General features: G+C 45.9%; 1 protein-coding gene across 2 annotated transcripts in view; it reads right to left on the reverse strand.

The window, feature by feature from the left end:
• Positions 1-22,756, reverse strand: part of LOC144678323 (dihydropyrimidinase-related protein 1-like) — a 61,846-nt gene that overhangs the window by 19,301 nt on the left and 19,789 nt on the right. For both annotated transcript variants that reach the window (XM_078538172.1, XM_078538220.1), the window contains exons 2-4: positions 12,877-12,965; positions 4,364-4,548; positions 1,032-1,196 (exon numbers count right to left, since the gene is read on the reverse strand). In XM_078538172.1, coding sequence (XP_078394298.1) covers positions 1,032-1,196; positions 4,364-4,548; positions 12,877-12,965 — 439 coding nt within the window. The remainder of the gene's footprint in view (positions 1-1,031; positions 1,197-4,363; positions 4,549-12,876; positions 12,966-22,756) is intronic.

Consider the following 22,756-nt stretch of genomic DNA (forward strand, 5'->3'; position numbering starts at 1 on the left):
CGGGGGGGATTAATACTGACGTGGGCATTGAGTCAGGGGAATGGTGTTTAGAAGTATCACTGGTGAAGAAGCTAGGGGAGAATTTTTTCACAAAAATCTGAAGTAGTTCAAGGCGGGCAGGGCGGATGCACAAGGGAAAAAAGAGGCAATAATTAACAATGACCTAAAGGGTGGCCAAGATCTTCAGGATGGTGAGGCACTGTGTGACGCCAACATCAAAAGGTGCCTTTTTGTGCAAATTGGGAAGTTTAAATGGAAACTGAGCTCGAAGGAGGCAGGAATGGCAAAGAAATGAAAGGAGATGGGGAAAAGTGGGTGGGGTTGGCAAAGGCCATTAGGCTTTGCACTGTGATTCCTCATTCTAAGTGAAGACAGAGGGATACATTTAGAAACAGTAGCAGGCCATTTAGCCACTTGGGCCAGGCCCACCATCCAAATAGATCATATATGGTCTACACTTCAACTCCACTTAGTCACCTTTCCTCCAAATCTCTCGATATTCTTACCTAACAAAAATCTATCTATTTTATTCCTGAAAGCTGCAATTGTCCAAAAATCAACAGCCTTTTGGGAAAGCAAGTTCCAAATTTCAACCACGCTTTGTATGACAATGACTGTATTATGAAAACAGCAGTGGTACAAAAAAAAGACACTTTTTCTTTCTTACAGCTTTCCTGCTGTGAAGGATAACCAATGAGACATGATATAAAAACAATCAGCTTCCTTTGTGTAGTATGAGAGTTTAATACTTACCACTCAGCAAACATAGAAAAATTAGACAGTAAGCATTAACTTGAACTCTGATAGCACACTACTGTTACCCACTTCCCTCACAGCACCAAGCTTTCCTATTACTCACAGCACAGGTGCACTCCAGCTCTTTGCAAACCTTGGCTCTTCTCTGTCACACACTCCGTGCCTTGCTCTGACCCCTATTCCCACCCACTCCTGAGTCTCGCCACAACCAGTCATTCTCACTCCTTGACTTACAAGCAATGCTTTGACAGTTACATTATTTGAAGTGTAATGACCTTTCTCTTGTACCAAGATCTCCAACTCTTCTTTGATGCCTTCGTTCCACTGCGGAATATCCACGTGCAGGGAGTAGTCGCAGCAGGACCGGTTGTCAGCTGCCTCATGCCATTTTTCAAAGGCAGTCAGCAAAGTAGCATTCTTCTCTGGTACAACGTGATCAACTACAGACAAAACATTTATATATGAGTCAAGAGATTAAGGAATTCAATAACACAGATTCTAAAAGACTTCACACATGAGTGCCACTGAATACAGGGCGATGGATATCTGTTATAGTACACAATATGGCTGCCATGGCAGCTTTACCTTTGGAATGTCAATGCATCATTTCTCACACTGATTCTAGTTAAACAGAAATGGGCTAATTTTACTTAGTTGAGAGTGTTTTCGTGATTGGAAAGATCAATTCCAAAAATGTTTTGAAGGAGAAATAGTCATGCACAGAGAGGACCATGTTTTGGAGACATTGGAAATTATCTGAAGAATTCAAAGTGATTATTTACATGGAAATATGATGATGAGAAATATATTTCCATTAAAAGTTTGAATAGCTCATAAATCAGTACAGAAGCAAATAAGGTCAAAATTGAAACATCTTTCATTATAATCGCGCTGTTCAGTGGTGCATTCTTTATTTCTATTTGAAGGATATCTTTCAGAAAAATTTAGGATGCCTGTACAGCCAAACTGTACAGCGGGCCGGAACGGACGATGTCGGGAGATCACAAAGATCGGTTTCACATCATAGTAAAACCAGTTTGCGGTCGTCCACTCCACCCGTCAATGGCGGGCAGGGTTTCCCTCCGCCACACATCGGGAATCTAATTTCAGTACATTAGAATCTCATTATAAGCCCTGTTCGCCGGAATCATCCCCCCGCCCCGCCCCACCCGGTGGATCATGAGCTCACGTCAGTGTGATTGCACGCCGACATCTTTCAAAATGGTACATAAGTGACGTACACTTGGCTAGCCACACTTCGCTCAGGGCTTCAAGGTTAATTTGCCTATCCTGCTTCAGGCAGCACTCATGGTCAGCAGTGCCAGGCTTCGCAGACAGCACCATATCGCTTTTAGTGGGAGGTCACGGGCAAGTCTCTACCTACTAGACCAGCTGTAAGGCGGGGGTGGCTTTTCAATGGCTGCAGGGCTAGGGCTTGCTTGGGGAAGGAGGGTTATCCCAGGGTGTGTGTGTGTGGGAGCACATGTTGATCTGTGCAACTGGCCTCAAGGTGGTGAAAGCTGAGAAGGCAGTCTCCAGAGGAGATGAGGCCAGATGGTGATGTGAGGGTGTGTGTGTAAGAATGAGTGGTGAGGTCCCTTGAGCTGGCAGTGAGTGGGATGCCAGTGAATGTGTGATGTTTTTTATTCATTCATGGGATGTGGGCATCGCTGGCTAGGCCAGAATTTATTGCCCAAACCTAATTGCCCTCGAGAAGGTGGTGGTGAGCTGCCTTCTTGAACCACTGGCTTCGGCTGCCAAGTGGCAAGTAACATTCATGCCACACAACTGCCAAGCAATGACCATCTCCAACAAGAGACAATCTAACCATTGCCCCTTGATATTCCATGGCATTACGATCGCTGAATCCCCCATTATCAACATCCTGGGGGTTACCATTGACCAGAAAATGAACTGGACTAGCCATAGAAAACTGTGGCTACAAGAGTAGGTCAGAGGCTAGGAATTTTGTGGCGAATAACTCACTTCCTGACTCCCCAAAGCCTGGCTACCATCTATAAGGCACAAGGCTACCATCTATAAGGCACAAGTCAGGAGTGTGATGGAATACTCTCCCCTTGCCTGGATGAGTGCAGCTCCAACAACACTCAAGAAGCTTGACACCATCCAGGACAAAGCAGTCCGCTTGATTGGCACCACATCCACAAACATTCACTCCCTCCACCACCAACGCACAATGGCAGCAGTGTGTACCGTCTACAAGATGCACTGTAGAAACTCACCAAGGTTCCTTTGACAGCACCATCCAAACTCACGACCACTACCATCTAGAAGGACAAGGGCAGCAGATACATGGGAACACCACCACTTGGAAATTCCCCTCCAAGCCACTCACCATCCTGACTTGGAAATATATCACTGTTCCTTCATTGTCGCTGGGTCAAAATCCTAGAACTCCCTCCCTAACAGCACTGTGGGTGTACCTACACCACATGGACTGCAGCGGTTCAAGAAGACAGCTCACCACCACCTTCTCAAGGGCAATTAGGGATGGGCAATAAATGCTGTCCTAGCCAGCGAAGTCCACATCCCTCGAATGAATAAATAAACAAAAATTATTTGTGTAGCTTGGCATTGAAGGGAGGTGGATGGGGCATTTCTTGGCTTGCTCCACACATCCAGCAGATAAGCTCTGGATGTCAGAGACAGATAGGCATCTTACTCCATCCAGCACTGAAATGACAGATAATACATCATTTTCCATCATTTGCTTTGCAGTTCAATACTCCCAACCATATATCAGGGTGCATACTATAGGAATCCAACACTTCTGGTGGGAATTTTCAGAAAAGCGGTGGGTGTGTAGGGAACTGGCAGAACAACTCAGCGTTCTGCTGGAATTATGGTAGCTCCCCAATGTAACTCCTGTAAAAAATGTAGGTTTTGATGTGGACGGTGCCCTTGCAGTGACACAATAGTCATAATCTGCCCTCAGGGTACAGAATTCTGAAATCCGTTCATCGTTATGACACATTTCTACAGCACAAAGCCAAGAGAGCAGTGACAAAGAACAATAGAGAATATTTGTGTTAGAGTATGCAGAGCTTAGCGAACTTTCTGATCGGCTAGTTTTTTCTCTCTCATTCTTTCAACCTCAAAGAAAAATCTGGGGAAGTGGAAGATACAGGAATACAATAGTGCCAAAAAGAGCAAAAGCAGAGAGGGAAATAAATGAAACGCAAGGCCACGATTAGATTATTAGATTTGAATGACATAGAAAAGAAATTCTGATAATCTTTCACCTGAATTGACATCAGAAAATGTTATAATTGGAAAAAATGGCACCTGGCTCCAACCACAGCTTTAATAATTCACCTTGCCATCGATTCATAATTTGCTGGTAAAAATGCTATGGTTATACCTCAAAGCCTTGATTGAAAGGAATAACATTAGGTCTAGCAGCAGTTGTACTATACATTAGTGCAAGGGCAACCGATTTAGCTGTCACATGATGTTAACATGCACCAGTAATTCATTGAACAGAGAGTTCCCATTTCAGGGTCATGCATTAACACATTGATGCTCAATTGGGTTGGAAGTGGGCTGGGGGAGGGGGGGCTTGGGTGAGAAAAGGTACATTTCTTACTTATCATCGTGGTTCCTCCTGCCAGGGCCGCCTTTGTTCCTTGAAAGAAGTCATCTACACTAGTGGTGTTCATGTAGGGTTTCAACAGATAGGTGTTTGCATCAATTCCTCCTGGGATAACCATCCTGCCATTCGCCTCGATGGTTTTCACACCAGAGGGAACATTTAGATTGTCCCCTATTTGTCTGCATGATGGGAAAAAAGGTCGCAAATTATACAGCATTCTAACACTAAAATGAATCCCTTTCAAGGATAAGCATAAACAAATAATCACTGCTGACATAGCTTTTGGTTTAAAGAAAGATGTAATTTTTAGTTGAATCTGTGTCCCTATGAAATTCTTTTGCCAGTTATTTTCTCAGCCCAATTTAATATTGGGATAGCAAGAGTGCAGACTACATCAAGTTCTGGAGAATTATGAAACAGCAGGCAAGAGCGCAAAAGACTTTTTCTAAATATCAAGCCACGACCAGTAGAGAGCAGGATGCAGCAGGAATGAAGAACCAAAAGAAAGGTCAGACAGGGTCAGTGGAGTGGCAGGCAGACACTCAAGTATTCAGTGCTCAGTAACAAAATAATTAAAAACATTAAACTGCAGCAATGAACCGGAAACGCATTATATTAGAAGTTTTATTTGACATAAAGTAGTTTGTTAAAGATGCTGCCCACAAGCCTCAAGGGGGAAGGGGTAAAAGCTACTTTTATTTTTAAGGGAGAAGGGAGCCGTGAGGCTAAAAGGGGTTAATTGGGGATAAAGATTTAAATGTAAGAAATATTGTAAAGTTAAAATTTAGAACTTAACTCAAAACAAAAAGCAAGAAGGTGGACTGAGTGATGCCTCATAACATCCTCAGAGGGAATGCAAAGATGTCCATAACCTGGGCACAAACCCGGTGGTCAGGCTGTAAACTCGTTTACATGGGCCAGGATTTTGCTTATGGCAGGCGGCCTGGCGGGAGCGGGCGCAGGCAGGCATGGAGCCAATCGCCGCCCGCGATCGGCTCTGCACCGCCATTTTACTTGGGCAGGCCAATTAAGGCCCGCCCAGCGTGAATCGCGGCTCCCGAGATCAGCGGGAAGGGCCGGGCGATGGCGGAAGGCCAATGACTGCCGTGTCCAATGGCGACCCGGTGGCCTATTCAAAAAAGGCACAGGCAGCCTTCCAAAGGCTGCACTGAAGTCCGACAGCGTTCTCGGAGAGCAGGCCAGGCGGCAGGGCAGATTGGCAGGGCAGTCGGGCCCAAGGTTTTCGGATGAGCGCCTTGATGCCCTCCTCGAGGAGGTGGCAGCATGCCATGAGATCCTCGTGCCAAGGGACAGGAGGTGGAGGCCCCCCTCGCATAACAAAACGTGCCTGGGAGAGGTGGCAGAAAGGGTCAGCTCCCACGAAGTGGTGAGACGCACCTGGGTGCAGTGCCGCAAGCGGTTTAATGACCTCTTGCGATTGGGAAGGGTGAGTACCGTGTCGGCACGGGTCACTTAGCACAACAGATAGGTTGGGCCCCCCCCCTCCACCACCCCCCTCCACCCCCGCCCCCGGGTGCCAGGTATGCACATTAACAGTGTAACGACTTCAACTAATCAAAGTCCTTGTTCTTGCTTTAAGCCTCACAGAGGGACCGCTGCTGACCCCCTGAGGGCCCAGAAGATATAAAAGCACCAGCATCCCACCCTCTCAGCCAGGCAGGCACCAGTGCAGATACCAGCACCTTGGTGGGGGTAAGATCGTCGGGTTGTATCTCGGTGGCGACTTCACACTCGCTTGAGGTGCAGGCGGAGGCAGAGAGTGCCCAGGGCGCCGGCAGTCAGAGGACGGCTGGGGACTGGGAACATGCTCAGTCGGTGGCTGATGATCTGCCTCTGGAGGTGTCCCTGAGGCAGCAGATGCTGGAAGTCCAGCAGGGTGTGCGGGAGGATCTAGCGGAGATACATGAGGGGATGTGTGCCATGGTCTTCATGATGGAGGAGTCCATGTGGAGCATGAGCACTGCATTGACCCTCATGGCCGAGCGCACTGCCTCCTCCAGGGAGAGAGTGGCGACTCTCGTGGAGAGGCTGCTCCAGGAGAACAATCAGGGCTTCCTGGGGATGCGCTCGGACCTGCAAGCCCTGACAGTGGCATTGACCTCAGCTGGTCAGTGCCAGTGTGGGAGATGGATTGGCCATCCAGTATCCCAGCTAGGTGCCCATCCATCAATGGTGAGCAGGGAGCGCCAAAGTGATCTGACATTGGCGCATGTGCTGCCTGTTGTTTCTGTGGGCTCCTCTCAGGGCGCTCTGGATGACAACTGCAGCTCCTCCATCCCTCTGCCAGTGACCCTGGCATCTGATAAGGCTGTCATCTGGCAATTGGGGAGATGCCAGCCGTGCCACTGGTCGCTCCCTCCCAGGCGGGGCCAGCATTGGCTCCTCGGGCCAGAGGATGACCGCCAAGGCCAACAAGGTCAACAGGACAGCAGAGTGAGCAGGCTGTCTCAGGTGCCGGTGACAGCAAGGGGAGAGCACCTAGACATAACACCCACAAACGTAAACGGAATTCACCTGAGGCACAACATGGGCTTCTCACTGGTGGTTTTCTTTTGCCCCCCGTTTCAGTTGTTTTTAAGTTGGTGTGCTGTTCAACACCTTTTAATGGACTTTGATTTCTGTATGCAAGTTGGCAATCATTAAATGTTTTGGTTCTCAACAAGCCTCTGAATGCTTCATTAGTTCTGCAGGTGAAGGGGAACCCATGGTGTTATGAGTGATTTGTTTGTCATTGAGCTTTATTGACGAGGCACATAGTTCATGTTCCTGACCAGGCAGATGTTGCTCTCAGGTATCGAGTATTGAGCCTGCAGCCCTGGCATGTGTTGGTGGTTCATCTGTGGTGTGCTAGCTGAAGGAGCGTTGGATCGAAGCCTCCCAGGTGTCCCTGCCTCCCTGGAGGTTGCCCAGGTCGACATCTATCCCCTCAGCGTTCTCCTGTGCGTGCTCATCCTCGGACTCATCATCTGCAGCCAGGGTATCTGCGTCTACATCTTCTTCCTCCACTGCGTCTCCCCTTTCCAGCACAAGATTGTGGAGAGCGCAGCATGCAACCACTATCAGTGACACATGATCTCAGGGGTATTGGAGTGCGCCCCCTGAACTGTCCAGGCATCGGAAGTGCATCTTGAGAAGACCGATTGTTCTCTCTACCACAGCCCTTGTGGTGCCGTGGCTCCTATTGTAGCACTGCTCAGCTTCTGTTCTTGGATGGTGGAGAGGCATCATGAGCCACCTTCTGAGGGGATAGCCCTTGTCACCCAGCAGCCATCCATCCAGCCGGGCTGGAGCACTGAAGAGCCTCAGCACCTGGGAGTGTCTGAGGATGTAGGCATCATGGGAGCTGCCTGGGTGCCTTGCACTGACTTGTAGAATCAGCATCCTGTGATCACACACTATCTGCACGTTCATGGAGTGGAAGCCCTTCCTGTTGACGAAGGCACCGGGCTCACCTGCTGGCGCCTTGATGGCCACATGTGTACAGTCTATAGCACCCTGGACACGAGGGAAGCCAGCAATCGCTGCAAAGCATCTGGCTCACTCAGCCTGGCTGGCCTTGTCCGTACGGTAGTGAATGAAAGTCAATGCACGCCTGAACAGAACGTCTGTCACCAGTTTGATGCAAGTGTGGACAGCTGACTGGGAGACTCCACAAAGATCACCCACCGACCCCTGGAAAGAGCCAGAGGCATAGAAGTTGAGGGCAACTGTGACCTTTAGCGCCACAGGCATAGGATGTCCACCGACACAGTCGGAGCTGATCTCAGGGCTGATCATCTGACAGATGGAGGCCACTGTCTCCCTTGAGAGCACAGTCCCCATACCGAGGGTAAGGAAAGGCAGTCAGATACCTGCAAGACCCCAAGTGTTATGATTCCTCCAGAGTCCTCAACTGAAGCCTATTATTCCTGTCAAAGCAGCTCTGAAGAGAACTGAAGTTGTCCTGTTCACACAAGCAAGTAGCAGTAAGTTATAATCTAAAGTTCTAACAACCCGCATCAGCGAGCCCACTCACCCCTCTTATCCCGCCCGTGGATGAGGTTTTTGAAAACCTGGCCTACCCGTCTGCCCGTTGCGCCCGTGCGCACACTGAAAATCGCACAGGCCGCGAAAAATCGTTCTCAATTGCTGCCTCAATGGCCTTAACTGGCCCGTTAATTAATGGCAGGTGCGCCTCAGAGCTCACAGCGCCCGCCTTCCGGAATATCGTGATAGCGTGCGGTGAGGTCGGGGCGCACGCCCGGCGTCATCGCGCGTCATTTTACACGTTGGCGTGTCGGGCCTGCCCCCGCACACCAACCTGAAAATTCTGGCCATAGATGAATAACATTATGAAAGTGGGCGCAGAAATTTATACTGGAAAGAGTTGACATTAAAAATGTGACAAGAGTACGCTGAGAAGCACAGACAGAAAGTGTACTAGATTTTTCATTATATAGATAGATAGAAAATACTTTCTCTGACCCTGCAGCAAAATACAGTGATTCCTAATTAGTTATGTTTATATGTGTTTCATTATCTGCCTTCTAATTTACATCCCCCAAGCCACATCTCATCCTTCTGTCAAATCAGAGAACCTGCCTCAGACCAATAGCTCTTGTGCTTACCAGCTTTTCATATAACATTGAGCTGATGTTAAATGCTGTACAAACACTCAGTTATTTGGCTTTGCTCACACTGTGCTCTGCTGAATGCAGAATTCTGAATATTTTGTATATTAATATGCATGCTGAACTCTGCTCACTGGCCTCTGAATCACTGGTAACATTTATAACATTGGAAAATAGCCAATGTGGTGGTTTGACTTCGTTTTAAAAATTAGAAGCTTAAGGATAGCCATGTGGTAAAAGCGAAATACTGCGGATGCTGGAAATCTGAAATAAAAACAGAAAATACAGGTCTGACAGCATCTGTGGAGAGAGAGACAGAGTTAACGTTTCAAGTCCATATATGACCCTTCTTCAGAACCATGTGTTTTTTTTTAAAAAGAGTATAAAAACTGGGCAGGAGAAGGTAAGCCAGTGCAACCACAAAGGAGTATAAAACTCCCTTCTCTAATTGGTCTCAAACTTGATGCTATTATACTGAACATTATGCAACGTCATAGCAAAGCAAGGTGCGTACTATCAGGCATGTACATGAGCAGCTTCCAGTTTTTTCTTCCTCTGAAGGAGTACATAGTGTTCAATTGGCATCATCCCTTGATATCACAGCCAAGATGTGGGGAGTTATACGTTGACCTTCGAGGGAATCCTTTTTGCCTTCACTGCCTGGGCTGTAATCTGATGCAGTGGATCACTTGCTCAGTGATATCAATGGGATGAAAAACGAGGCAGATTCTACAAATGGCCAGGCTCCAATCCCACTAGATTACCACCAGTGGAAGAATACTGTCCCCCCGTACCACTGCACACTGTGCCCTACTACTCGAAAGCTCTTTGTTACTGAATCTGAATAAAACACTTTTAAAAATAGATCAAATTCAGGCCAAGTCTTAAAAAAAACCAAGAGGATCTGTGAACTGTACTGAGATAGCTGACCTCAGGCAGGAGTGAGATTGCGGCACAATACTTGACTCCAGTGTTGCTGCTCTAAGAAAAAGCCACAAACAAAACTCAGCCAAAGTCATGGGTTCTGATTACTATCCAGTTCCGGGTGCTGGAAATACACATGCCTGGAGATTAGAGATGGAGATTAGAAAAGTTCAGGGTCAACCAAGGGGCCAGCTGAATCACTCGCTGCTGTTCACTGTCTGGGCTCCAGCAATTAACACTGGTCACTTGGGGAAGGAACCAGAGAACCTCTACAGCTGTATCCCTGTGAGTGTAAGTACCTTCAGCAGACAAACTAAATAGCTCATGAGGTGACACGAGCAGCATTTAACAAGTAATACACACAGCCTTTTTATGAAATAAAACAGCAAATGCTGAAAAAAAACTCAGCAGGCCTGGCAGCATCTGTGGAGAGAGAAACAGGGTTACGTTTCGGGTCCAATGTGACTCTTCTTCAGAACAAAGAACTTACTGTTTTTATTTCAGATCTCCAGCATCCGCAGTTTTCTGTTTTTATTTTAACCTTTTTATGAATGTAGATTATTGACTCATTACAGATTCCTGAAATATCTATCATATTAATTCAAAACCTTTACAATTTAGTTGATTTTTTAAAAAGGTTCAGATAGGATGAAATACTGGATTATTAATAAATTTTAGAGGCTTTCAAGAACTATCTATACTGGACCCAAAGAATAGTCATAGCTTATCCTAACAATGCAACATGGTCCAGTTCCTGTTGTAGGACTTGAAAAATCAAACCAAAAATCCTTACTTGCTAATCTTGGTACAACTCCACTAAGGATTTTCATTCTACAGCAGGATATATGGGCACAGAAACAGGCCACTTGGCCAACCAGCCCATACTGGTGTTTACACTCCACTCGAGCCTCCTTCCATCTTTTCTAATCTAAAGGTACCACTGTAGCCATCAATTCCCTTTGCCCAAAAATGCTTTCTAGTTTCCCATCTATATTATTGATTTCAACCACTCCCTGTGATAACAAGTTTAAACTTTACTCTTTGAATAAAAAAGGTCCTTCTGAATTCCCGACTGGATCTCTTGGTGGCTCTAGTTATGCTCTTTCCCACAACAGGAAACATTTTCTCAGTATCCACTCTATCAAAATTCAGAATTTCATAATGCTATAATTTTAAAAACCTACATTAGGTCACCCCTCAGCCTTCTTTTACAAGAGAGCGGAGAACCATTGTGTCAATCCTTTCCTGATACGTGTGTGCAATATTTCTGGTATCACCCTTGTAAATCTCCTCTGTATCCTCTCCTTTTTATAATATGACGAACAGAACTGCACGAAGTGCACGGCGTGGTCTAACCAAGCTTCTATACAACTTCCCCACTTGTCAATTCTATCCCTCTAGAAATAAAACTTACTGCTTGGTTTGCTTTCTTAATAGCTTTGCTAACCTGTGGAGCAACTTTTAGTGATTGATGTACTTGTACTCCCTTTGTCCGTCTACCTCGCCTAGACTCGCACCTTCCAAGTAATAAGCGACTTCTCGATTCTTCCTGCCAAAATGTAATATCTCACATTTATCTGTGTTGACCTTCATTTGTCAATTATTTGCTGATTCTGCAAGTTTTTTTTAACATCCTCCTGTAAATATTGTTGCAGTCCTCCTCAGACTAACTTGCTGCCCCGCCACCCCCAACCCCTGTCAATTTGGTGTCATCTACGAGTTGCTTTTGATTCCAAAAAATCTTTAATGTAAATTGCGAACAGCAGTGGTCACAGTGCTGATCCCTGTGGAACACCACTTCCCACCCTCTGCCGCTCTGGATAACTAACCTTTATCCCTGCTTTCTGCTTTCTGTCTAGTAATCCATTCCGCCACTTGTCACAATTAGGGCCTAAATTTTATCTTTGGCGGGCACACACGATCAGCAGGTCTGGGAGCAGTCGGGAAACGGGCCCCTCACCGCGATTTCACACTGGCTGGCCAATTAACAGCCGGCCACACGCGCTGAAAAGCTCAGCGCTGCCGGGGTGGGGGGCGGGAAGATGGTGGGTGATGACGTTTCCGTGGGCACGGGCGAGCGCTGTGAGAAAGCTCCCCAAAGGCAGACAGCTGCCTCAGGGAGCTGCAGACCTGAAAATGCTAAAACAAAGGTGTAAAAAGCTGCAAAAAAAAAAGTGCCCATGCATCACAATCGATCGCCTGAAAATAAAGCTGATTAAAATGCTGTCCAGATATTTATTTTTATTTTATTTCATAACAGAAATTTCATCCCATCCTTGGATGAGGTTTGATGAAAAAATGCGAAGGCCGCCTGACCTATTCTCCCGTCCGCCGGCCTTAAGGTTGGATGGGCCACGAAAAATCGGAGTCAATTGCGCTGTTAATGGGCTTAATTGCCCTCTTGTTAGCGGGCGTGCTTCCGACTTTTGCGCGCGCCTGAACGAAATATCACTAGGGTGCGCGATGACATCGGGACACTTGCCCAACGCCTTCTCGCGCAATTTTGCGCCTGCCCATGGGATGTAAAATTCAGCCCGAGGTTACATTTTTCAAAAGTCATGAGAAGTAATCTCCAACAGGCTTAGATATAGCCACAAGCACAACCCAATAAAACTCAACAGCAAGTGAAAGACTAGAAATTACTGTTGGTAAGATTAGCAGCTGAAAGCTATGGTGTTTCACACTCCTCCATCATTGTCTTAACAGGAGTTAACCTGCTTATTTTTACAAGCGACCATCAGAATTTACAAGCTGGTTCAGGCTTAGGTTTTCAGTGCACACCTACGCCAGTAATGTATTTCCTATCCATTGCTAATATCTATAGCATCACTTGTCTTCCGGATTATTATTTAGATATATATTTCTTAGCAATTTACTTTGAGGAATAGAAATGCATTGCACTTGCCGTCATAAGAAAGCACGACAATATGTGAGTTTGGCCTAGATGCTTACCTTATAATTCCATCTTCTAGATAAATATCGGCATAGCAGGACTGGTCATCATTGATGATCCTCCCACCTTTAATAAGAATTCGATCGCTCTATAAAGGAAACAAAGTTGACCAAACCTATGAATACAAGACCAAAGTGAAGCGTTTTTTCTCCAAATAAACAGGCTAAAGTCAGAGCATTAAAAAGCTTTGGCTCAGAGTAAATTAAACAGCAATTATACACAGTATGGAAATATTCATCAATGGATAATTGGAAGTAATTTGCAGAAAGAAGTATATTTGGCAACAAATTGTTTCTGGGTAATAGAGCCTGCTGTGGTAATTGCACCATCCATTAGTCAACTCTTACTCACTTTCCTGGTTCAAACAAGAAGAATGGTCACTTTCGGAGAGCTGCCCTAACCCTTAAAGGAGAAAAGGACAAATAAAATGGGTATAAAGGACCAGGAAGTAAGCGTATACAAGTTCCTGTGCAAACTCAAATCCTTTCAGATCCACCTGTAATTCATCAGCAAAAGTGGGAACACCTCCACCTGGAAGTTCCCCTCCAAGACACTTACCATCCTGACTTGGAAATATATCGCCGTTCCTTCACTATCGCTGGGTCTAAATCCTGCAACTCCCTCCCTAAAAGCACTGTGGATGCTCCTACAACACATGGGGCTGAATCTTGCGTTCCAAAGTCAGGCACGCGCACGACACAAACACACGTAAAATAGCGCGAAAAGATGTTGGGCATGCGTCCCGACATCATCGCGTACACGTGCAATATTGAGGTCAGCGGGCGCACACGGGAGTCGGAGCAGCGCCCACCAACAATTAAAGGGCAAATTAAGGTCATTAAAAAGCCTACTGACTGCAATTTTACATTGCCCGTGCAACTTATCGTTTGTCGCACGGGCAAAACGAGTGGGCGGAATTCACGTTTTAATCATTTACTCATCCAAGGGCGGGATGAAATTTCCGGTAGGAAATAAAATAAAAAGAAATACCTGGGGACAGCGTTTTTATGAGATGCGCTTTCAGGTGCTTGATTGTGCTGCACGGACATTTTTTTGAAGCATTTTTGTGCTTTCTTTTATCATTTGGAGGTCTGCGGCTCCCTGAGGCAGCTGTCTGTCTTCAGGGAGCTCAGTGGAAGCGCTCACCCGCGCCCACAGTGATGTCGGCGCTCGCCTTCTTCCCACCCCCAACGGCAGCGCTGAGCCTTTCTCAAGGCGCATTTCACGCTGGCTGGCTGTTACTTGGCCAGCCAGCCGCGAAAGCGCGGTTGGGGGCCAATCACAGTCGGGGGACCGTTTCCCGTCCACTCCCGGGCCCGCCGATCGCACATGCCTGACGAAGGCAAAATTCAGGCCACGGGCTGCAGCGGTTCAAGAAGGCAGCTCACCACCACCTTCTCGAGGGCAATTAGGGATAGTAATAAATGCTGGCCCAGCCAGTGACACCCACATCCTGTGAATGATCAAAAAAAAGACCATTATTATATAAAATGTGGGAAAAAAAGATTTATCTTCTTATTTGCATAGTATCAGGTTATTCCCTTCTTAGGCGAAGACTAACTAATGATTTCCTTGGTAGGTGAAGGCTAACTCTCATATCTCACAGATCCCTAGCAAATTCTTGCATACTCCACAAATGTAGTTTCCATTACTTACAGCCCAGCCGTCTCCCAAACCCTCAGATACTCAGACCCTACTGCTGCTTCCAAACCCCGAGTTCCTCTTTTCCAGTATTTTCATTTCCATACGAACAGGGTGCAACACTTCAGCCCAAAGATACTGTTAACATGCCATGGTATTCCGTAATCAAAATGAAATTTCACTTATTAGTCATTTAAATAATTTGTTTCATTTCAGAAAACATTTATCCTCTAAACCAGTGTAAGCAATACCACAAGACGCCCATTTCATAAACTCTCTTTCCTTTGACTTCCTAAAAGATGTACCATGGGAAATGCTGGTATTTATTTAAAATTCTAGTTGTTATATTGTCAGAGGTGCCATCTTTTAGATGAGATGTTGAACTGAGGCCTATCGTCTGCCCTCTCTGGTGGATGTGAAACACCCCATGGCACTATTTCACAGAAGTCATAGCTAACACATACTCATCCAGCTTATGGCGAGGATTTGTGATTTTATACGGATAAGTATAAATATGGCAGGAAACTTGCTCCCTCATGTTATCCCCTTCTTTTCTTACCTGTTCACTTTCATGGCCAGCAGGTTACACAGAATGAAATGCACTGAATGGCACATTCTGACAATGTAATATGCTTTTGAATTGTCCCAATTGTATGCAATAGTGATGGATTTCCTTGAGGAAACCTTGAAAAGCCTTGAAAAATCTTCTGTTGCCAGCACTGTGTTTTGGGAACCATCCCATAATGTGGGGGAATGCCAAGAGAAGCTGACAATACTGATTGCCTGGGAGACCATATTGTACAGCTAGAAATAGCAGAAAAAGCCCAGCTTATCTAAGTAGCTGTCAAGTATGAAGGAAATATCTGTAATATTGCATGTTGATCTCAATTTAAGAAAGATGCAGAGATTGGACCTTAAAATCTAAAACCACTTTCTAAATCTGATCATTACCATGACAAACCTTTGACCTGTAAATCAATTGATAGCGATGTCCTAATATTTTCCCTACAGGTTGCTTTAAGGTCCTTAGCAAATGGAAATCATTTACATATGAACTAGGAGCATGAGTAGGCCACTCGGCCCTTCAAGCCTGCTGCTTTTCCAACAGGGGCGGGGGGGGGACTTACATTTATATAGCACCCTTCATGACCACCTGACATCTCAAAGCATTTTATAGCCAATGCAGTACTTCTGAAGCGCAGTTAGTTGTAAATGTAACAACAGTTACTTGCGCACAGCAAGCTTCCACAAACAGCAAGGTGATAATGGCTAGATAATCTGTTTTTTGTGATGTTGATTGAGGGATAAATATTGGCCAGGACACCCATAGATACCTCCCTTGCACTTCTGTGAAATAGTGCGATGGGATCTTTTGCATCCACCAGACGATAGGCCTCGGTTCAACATCTCATCCAAAAGATGGCACCTCTGGCAGTATAACAACTAGAATTTTAAATAAATACCAGCATTTCCCATGGTACATCTTTTAGGAAGTCAAAGGGGAAGAGAGTTTATGAAATGGACGTCTTGTGGTATTGCTTACACTGGTTTGGAGGATAAGTGTTTTCTGTAATTGAACATTATTTAAATGGCTAATAAGTGAAATTTCATTTTGATTACATAATAACACGGCATGTTAATTGCATACAATTGTAACCTGTTTGTATGGAAATGAAAACACTGGAAAAGAGGAACTCGAGGTTTGCCAGCAGCAGAGAGGTCTGAACATCTGAGGGTTTGGGAGACGGTTGGTCTGCAAGTAATGGAAATTGCATTTGTGGAGTTTGCAAGAATTTGTCAGGGATCTGTGGGATATGAGTTTTGGGAGGAGCATCTGTTAATTTGTTAATGGTGAATGGTGTGTGCTGGTAGTAGCTGTGCTCGGAAGGTGCTGCTAAAGTCTTGAGAGAACTAGGATGGGTACCAGGGTGTGTGTGAACATTATAGTTGATGGCAATTCAGGGAGATAGAAAGACTGAGTGTGGTATTTCAGAACTCTGGCAATGTTAGGAGGCTTGAGGTCTGGTATTATAAAAGAGTGAGAGTGCCTGTACAGAATAAATGGAAGGAATTTGAGGTTTCAGCCTTTCCTTTATTGTCTCCTTGACCTCTTTGTTGTTTAAATTACTTAGCATGCACTTGGGAGGGGAATGGCGTTGCGATTAGCTCAGTTGGAAGGACAGCTGATGTGTGGTTCAGAATGACGCCAAAAGTACAGAACTCAATCGCTGTTCTGGCTGAGGTGATATTGGGGACTGCCTACTCACCCTGCCCATTGTAAAATCACAGCATAAGCTGTGGTTTGGTGATCCTCAAGTAATCAAGGAAGCTACATGAAGAAGCATGCACTTAAAAATAATATCCAACTTTTTGCTTTCACTCAGGCACCTCATCCCACAGATTGATAATTCAGGCACAAATTGCTCATGGCTTTTGGACCATTTAAAATGATAGTCAGACAGTCAGAGGCAATGCATAACTAAATTTCCAATATGGTCTCTAAACAGGAAAGACTCCCCAACTGCAGTGTGAAGTTGCAGAAACCTCAGAACCCACACTTAGGGCAGAATCTTCTGGCTGGTGTGTGGGTGGCAGAGCCCACACGCCAGGGCTTAAAATAGCGTCCCAAAGTCAGCGCGCAGCATCGCGATATTTCGCTCGGCGGGCCATTAATTAAAGGCCTCGTTAAGGCCCTTAACTTGCCAATTGTTGACGATTTTGAGGGGCCCGTGCGAACTTCGGCTCAGCGCACAGGCCCAAAGGGCAGGCGGGTAGGTGATTTTTTTTACAAACCTCATCCAGTGGTGGAATGAGGTTTGATAGCCGTTTTTAAAAAGTTTATTAAAGTTTTTGTTTATTTCATTAACATGTCCCATCTCGTGTGACATTTTCACATGAGGGGGACATGTTAATGAATTTTTTATTGTTCTATTTTTCATATTTGCCAGCCTTTCAGCGATCTCCCTGAGGCAGCACTTTGCCTCAGGGAGATGTGTGCTCTTTCACACTCATGCACGAAAGGGCGCACTCTCGCAGTTGGGGAATCCCTCCCCCCGCCCCGTACAGGCCCGCCCACTTAAAATGGCGGCAGGGCCAGTTTCAGCGGCAGCGATTGGCTGCCCGCCCGCTGCCGAGCTGGTGGGGCCCGCCCACCCATCAAGGGCAAAATTCTGCCCTAAGCGTTTTAATCTACTAAGAGCTTGTTCTCAGCTCAATGCAGACAAACCCACAGAGGAGAGCAATGCGAGTTGCCTCAGGTGAGGGGCCCAATACAGATAGAGAATTGCATGTGTGAAATTCAAATACAGTACATGAAGAGGAAAGGCAGGAAGAAAAGCAGTCAGCTTGGGGGAGATGTCATGGAGCATGAACTGAGGGGCAGGAGAATCAGTCAGCCCAGAGACGGAGATTGGCTCAGAGAAGAGTAAATATATTTTAAGATCTCAGGCTGGTGCTGCAGTGGACAGCACAATGTCTCTTATAGACTGGTATTATCCATTTAACAAAATACCAATATTTATTACCCTTCCAAATCACATATCATCCTGACTTGGAACTATATCACCTTTCCTTCTCTATTGCTGTGTCAAAATCCTGGAAGTCCCTCCTGAATGGCACTCTGGGGATACCTAAGGGGAGGCGATGGTGTAGTGGTATTGTGGTATCGCTAGACTATTAATCTAGAGACCCAGGGTAATGCTCTGGGGACCTGGGTTTGTATCCTGTCACAGCAGATGGTGGAATTCAATAAAAATCTGGAATTAAAAGTCTAATGATGACCATGATTGTTTTAAAAATCTATCTGGTTCACTAATGCTCTTTTGGAGAAGGAAATCTGTGTCCTTACCTGGTCTGGCTGACATGTGACTCCTGGCCCACAACAACGTGGTTTACTCTTACACACCCTCTGAAATGGCCTAACAAGCCACTCAGTTGTATCAAATTGCTACAAAGTCTCAAAAAAGGAATGAAACCGGACGGACCACCCGGCATCGACCTAGGCACCGGAAATGACAATGGCAAACTCAGCCCTGTCAACCCTGCAAAGTCCTCCTTAATAACATCTGGGGGCTTGTGCCAAATATGGGAGAGCTGTCTCACAGACTAGTCAAGCAACAGCCTGACATCGTCATCCTCATGGAATCGTACCTTACAGATAATGTCCCAGACACCACCATCACCATCCCTGGGTATGTCCTGTCCCACTAGCAGCACAAACCCAGCAGAGGTGGTGGCACAGTGGTATTAAGTTGGGAGGGAGTTGCCCTGGGAGTGCTCAACATCCACTCCGGACCCCATGAAGTCTCATGGCATCAGGTCAAACATGAACAAGGAAACCTCCTGCTGATTACCACATATCACCCTCCCTCAGCTGATGAATCAGTACTCCTCCATGTTGAATACCACTTGGAGGAAGCACTGAGGGCGGCAAGGGCGCAGAATGTATCTGGATGGAGGACTTCAATGTCCATCACCAAGAGTGGCTCAGTAGCATCACTACTGACCAAGCTGGCCGAGTCCTAAATGACATAGCCGCTAGACTGGGTCTGCAGCAGGTGGTGAGGGAACCAACAAGATAAATAAACATATGACTTCATCCTCACCAACCAGCCTGCTGCAGATGCATCTTTCCATGACAGTATCGGTAGGAGTGACCATCACATAGTCGTTGTGGAGACGAAGTCCCGCGTTTACATTGAGGATGCCCTCCATCATGTTGTGTGGCACTACCACCGTGCTAAATGGGATAGATTTTGAACAGATCCAGCAACTCAAGACTGGGCATCGACGAGGGGCAGTGGACAATCAGCAGCAGCAGAATTGTACTCAAACACAATCTGTAACCCCATCTCCCGGCATATCCCCCACTCTACCATTGCATCAAGCCAGGGATCAACCCCAGTTCAATGAAGAGTGCAGGAGGGCATGCTAGAAGCAGCACCAGACATACCTGAAAATGAGGTGTCAAACTGGTGAAGCTACAAAACAGGACTACTTGCGTGCCAAACAGCATAAACAGTAAGTAATAGACAGAGCTAAGCAATCCCACACCCAATGGACCAGATCTAAGCTCTGCAATTCTGCCACATCCAGTCGTGAATGGTGGTGGGCAATTACATAACTCACTGAAGGAGGAGGCTCCACAAATATCCCCATCCTCAATGATGGGTGAGCTCAGCACGTCAGTGCAAAAGATAAGGCTGAAGCATTTGCTACAATCTTCAGCCAGAAGTGCCGAGCAGATGATCCATCTCGGCCTCCTCTGGAGGTCCCCAGCATCACAGGTGCCAGTCTTCAGCCAATTCAATTCACTCCACGTGATAACAAAAAATGGCTGAAGGCACCAAATCCTGCAAAGGTTATGGGGCCTGACAATATTCCAGCAATAGTACTGAAGACTTGTGCTCCAGAACTTGCCGCACCCCTAGCCAAGCCTAGCCACTCTACTCTCGATCATCAGTAAAGTAATGGAAGGAGTCGTCAACGGTGCTATCAAGCAGCACTTGCTTAGCAATAACCTGCTCACTCACTCCCAGTTTGAGTTCCGCCAGGGGCACTCAGCTCCTGACCTCAAGACAGCCTTGGTTCAAACAAGGACAAAAGAGCTGAACTCCCAAGGTGAGGTGAAAGTGACTGCCCTTGACACTAAGGCCGCATTTGACTGAGTGTGGCATCAAGGAGCTCTAGCAAAACTGGAGTCAATAGGAGTCAGGGGGAAAACTCTCAGCTGATTGGAGTCATGCCTAGCACAAAGGAAGATGGTTGTGGTTATTGGAGGTCAAGCATCTCAATTCCAGGACATCACTGGAGGAGGTCCTCAGTGTAGTGCCCTAGGCCCAACCATCTTCAGCTGCTTCAACAATGAGCTTCCTTCCATCATTAGATCAGAAATAGGGATGTTCATTGATGATTGCACAACATTCAGCACCATTCGCGACTCCTCAGATACTGAAGCAGTCCATGACTAAATGCAGCAAGACCTGGACAATATCCAGACTTGGGCTGACAAGTGGCAAGTAACATTCACACCACACAAGTGCCAGGCAATGACCATTTCCAACAAGAGGTAGTCTAACCATCGCCCCTTGATGTTCAATGGCATTGCCATCACTGAATCCCCCACTATCAACATCCTGGGGGTTACCATTGACCAGAAAATGAACTGGACTAGCCATATAAATACTGTGGCTACAAGAGCAGGTCACAGGCTAGGAATCCTGCGACGAGTAACTCATCTCCTGACTCCCCAAAGCCTGTCCACCATCTGCAAGGCACAAGTTAGAAGTGTGATGGAATACTCCCCACTTGTCTGGATGAGTGCAGCTCCAACAACACTCAAGAAGCTTGACACCATCCAGGACAAAGCAGCCCACTAATTTGGCACCACATCCACAAATATTCACTACATCCACTACCAACGCACAGTAGCAGCAGTATGTACCATCTACAAGATGCACTGCAGGAATTTACCAAGGCTTCTTAGACAGCACCTTCCAAACCCACAACCACTATCATTTGGAAGGACAAGGACAGCAGATAGATGGGAACACCACCACCTGGAAGTTCCCCTTCAAGTCGCTCACCATCCTGACTTAGAAATATATCGCCGTTCCTTCACTGTCACTGGATCAAGATCCTGGAACCCCCTTCCTCACAGCACTGTGGGTGTACTTACAGCACATGGGCTGCAGCGGTTGAAGAAGGCAGCTCACCACCACCTTTTCAAGGGCAACTATGGATGGGCAATAAATACTGGCCCAGCCAGTGAAGCCCACATCCCATGAATGAATAAAAAAAACCTTCACCATATGGATTCCAGTAGTTCAAGGAGGCCATTCACCACCACCATCTCAAGGGAAATTTGGAATGGGCAATAAATGCTGGTTTTGACAGCGACGCACACTTCCCACGAACAAATAAAAAAAATTAAACTAGCCCACTCCCACCTTGAGTAGAGACTTCTGATGGTATAGTGCATGTATTCATTGAGAATTCGGAACTTGCTGCTTTGAAACACAATGTTGGTTTCTTCCATGGGCTGTGTAGTAGTCTTTCAGAAAGGGCACTTCCAACCAATTCATTGTTAATGTCTCCAAGATTATAGAACTAACATGCACCACCAGTCAGATATGTTAACATCTACTGGTGTTAGATATAGTAGTGGTTCTCAAAACTTTTTGGTTGATTAAACTTGCAGGGCTACAGAGAAAGAGCAGGGGGCTTAGACTGACTGGACTGCTCTACAGACAGCTGCAATGGACTTTGTAATGTTTAATGGTTCAGTTGTTCTGCGTTTGAGTGTGAGAGTCTGGTAACTCATCTATGCTCACTGTGCTTGATTAGTTAAGACTGGGTGTTAACTCAGAGCAAAGTAAACAGACACCACAGAAGCTAAGCTATGCTAGAAGCTAAGGGCTAGAAGGATGGTGTAGATGTTTTAAAGCTTTGTATAAAACTCTGTAAATAAAGTTCTAGCACACTTAGCAACTAGTGTCATCTCTGCATTGCTCTGAGGAAAATCAAACATATAAATTTGGAACAGACTTGATGGGCCGACTGGCCTCCCTCTGTGCCGTAATGACTCATCTATAACCCATTTTCAAATGGATTAGTAATCTAAATTTAATAATTGATGGAAGATATCAATTTAAACTACAGTTGGTAGTTTAACCCCAAACTAGTCCAAAGGCCCTAAACACTCTTGATTTTGAAGCAGATATTTTCCTACCGTCTCAGCTACCGAAGCTAATTTTTAAAAAAAATTCTTTTTCTGCCACTCAAGCCCACAGGAAAGGTCATACAGAAAAAAAAAAATCAAGAAATAAATCCCTAAATTTTGCTTGGTTCATTAACGAGACATCAAGCTGCAGTTGGATGAGGATTACATCAGCAGCGCATTGACAAGCATTTGACATGTTTACACATGAGTGCAGTGCAGGCATGAAATGAGGAGGCGCTTGTGGGAGCAATGGGCATTCACTGATTTCCTCACATTTATCACAGAGGCTTGCAAACTTGATCCTAATAATTAACGTGATTTTCATCCATGCAACACAATGTTCCCAGCCAGCGCTCATTTGCTTATTTCATGGACCCTCTGAAACCCTCCACGACCCCTAAGGATGGACGTACCCCTGTTTGAAGATCACTGAGATATAGTTGCCTAGGTTCGGGGGCTGTATGTGCTGGAAACAAGGGTTTGACTCTTGCTCAAAACTCCAATGGATGGTCACTGTG

This window comes from Cetorhinus maximus, chromosome 1 (genome assembly GCF_964194155.1).
Source record: "Cetorhinus maximus chromosome 1, sCetMax3.hap1.1, whole genome shotgun sequence".
NCBI classification, from domain to species: domain Eukaryota; kingdom Metazoa; phylum Chordata; class Chondrichthyes; order Lamniformes; family Cetorhinidae; genus Cetorhinus; species Cetorhinus maximus.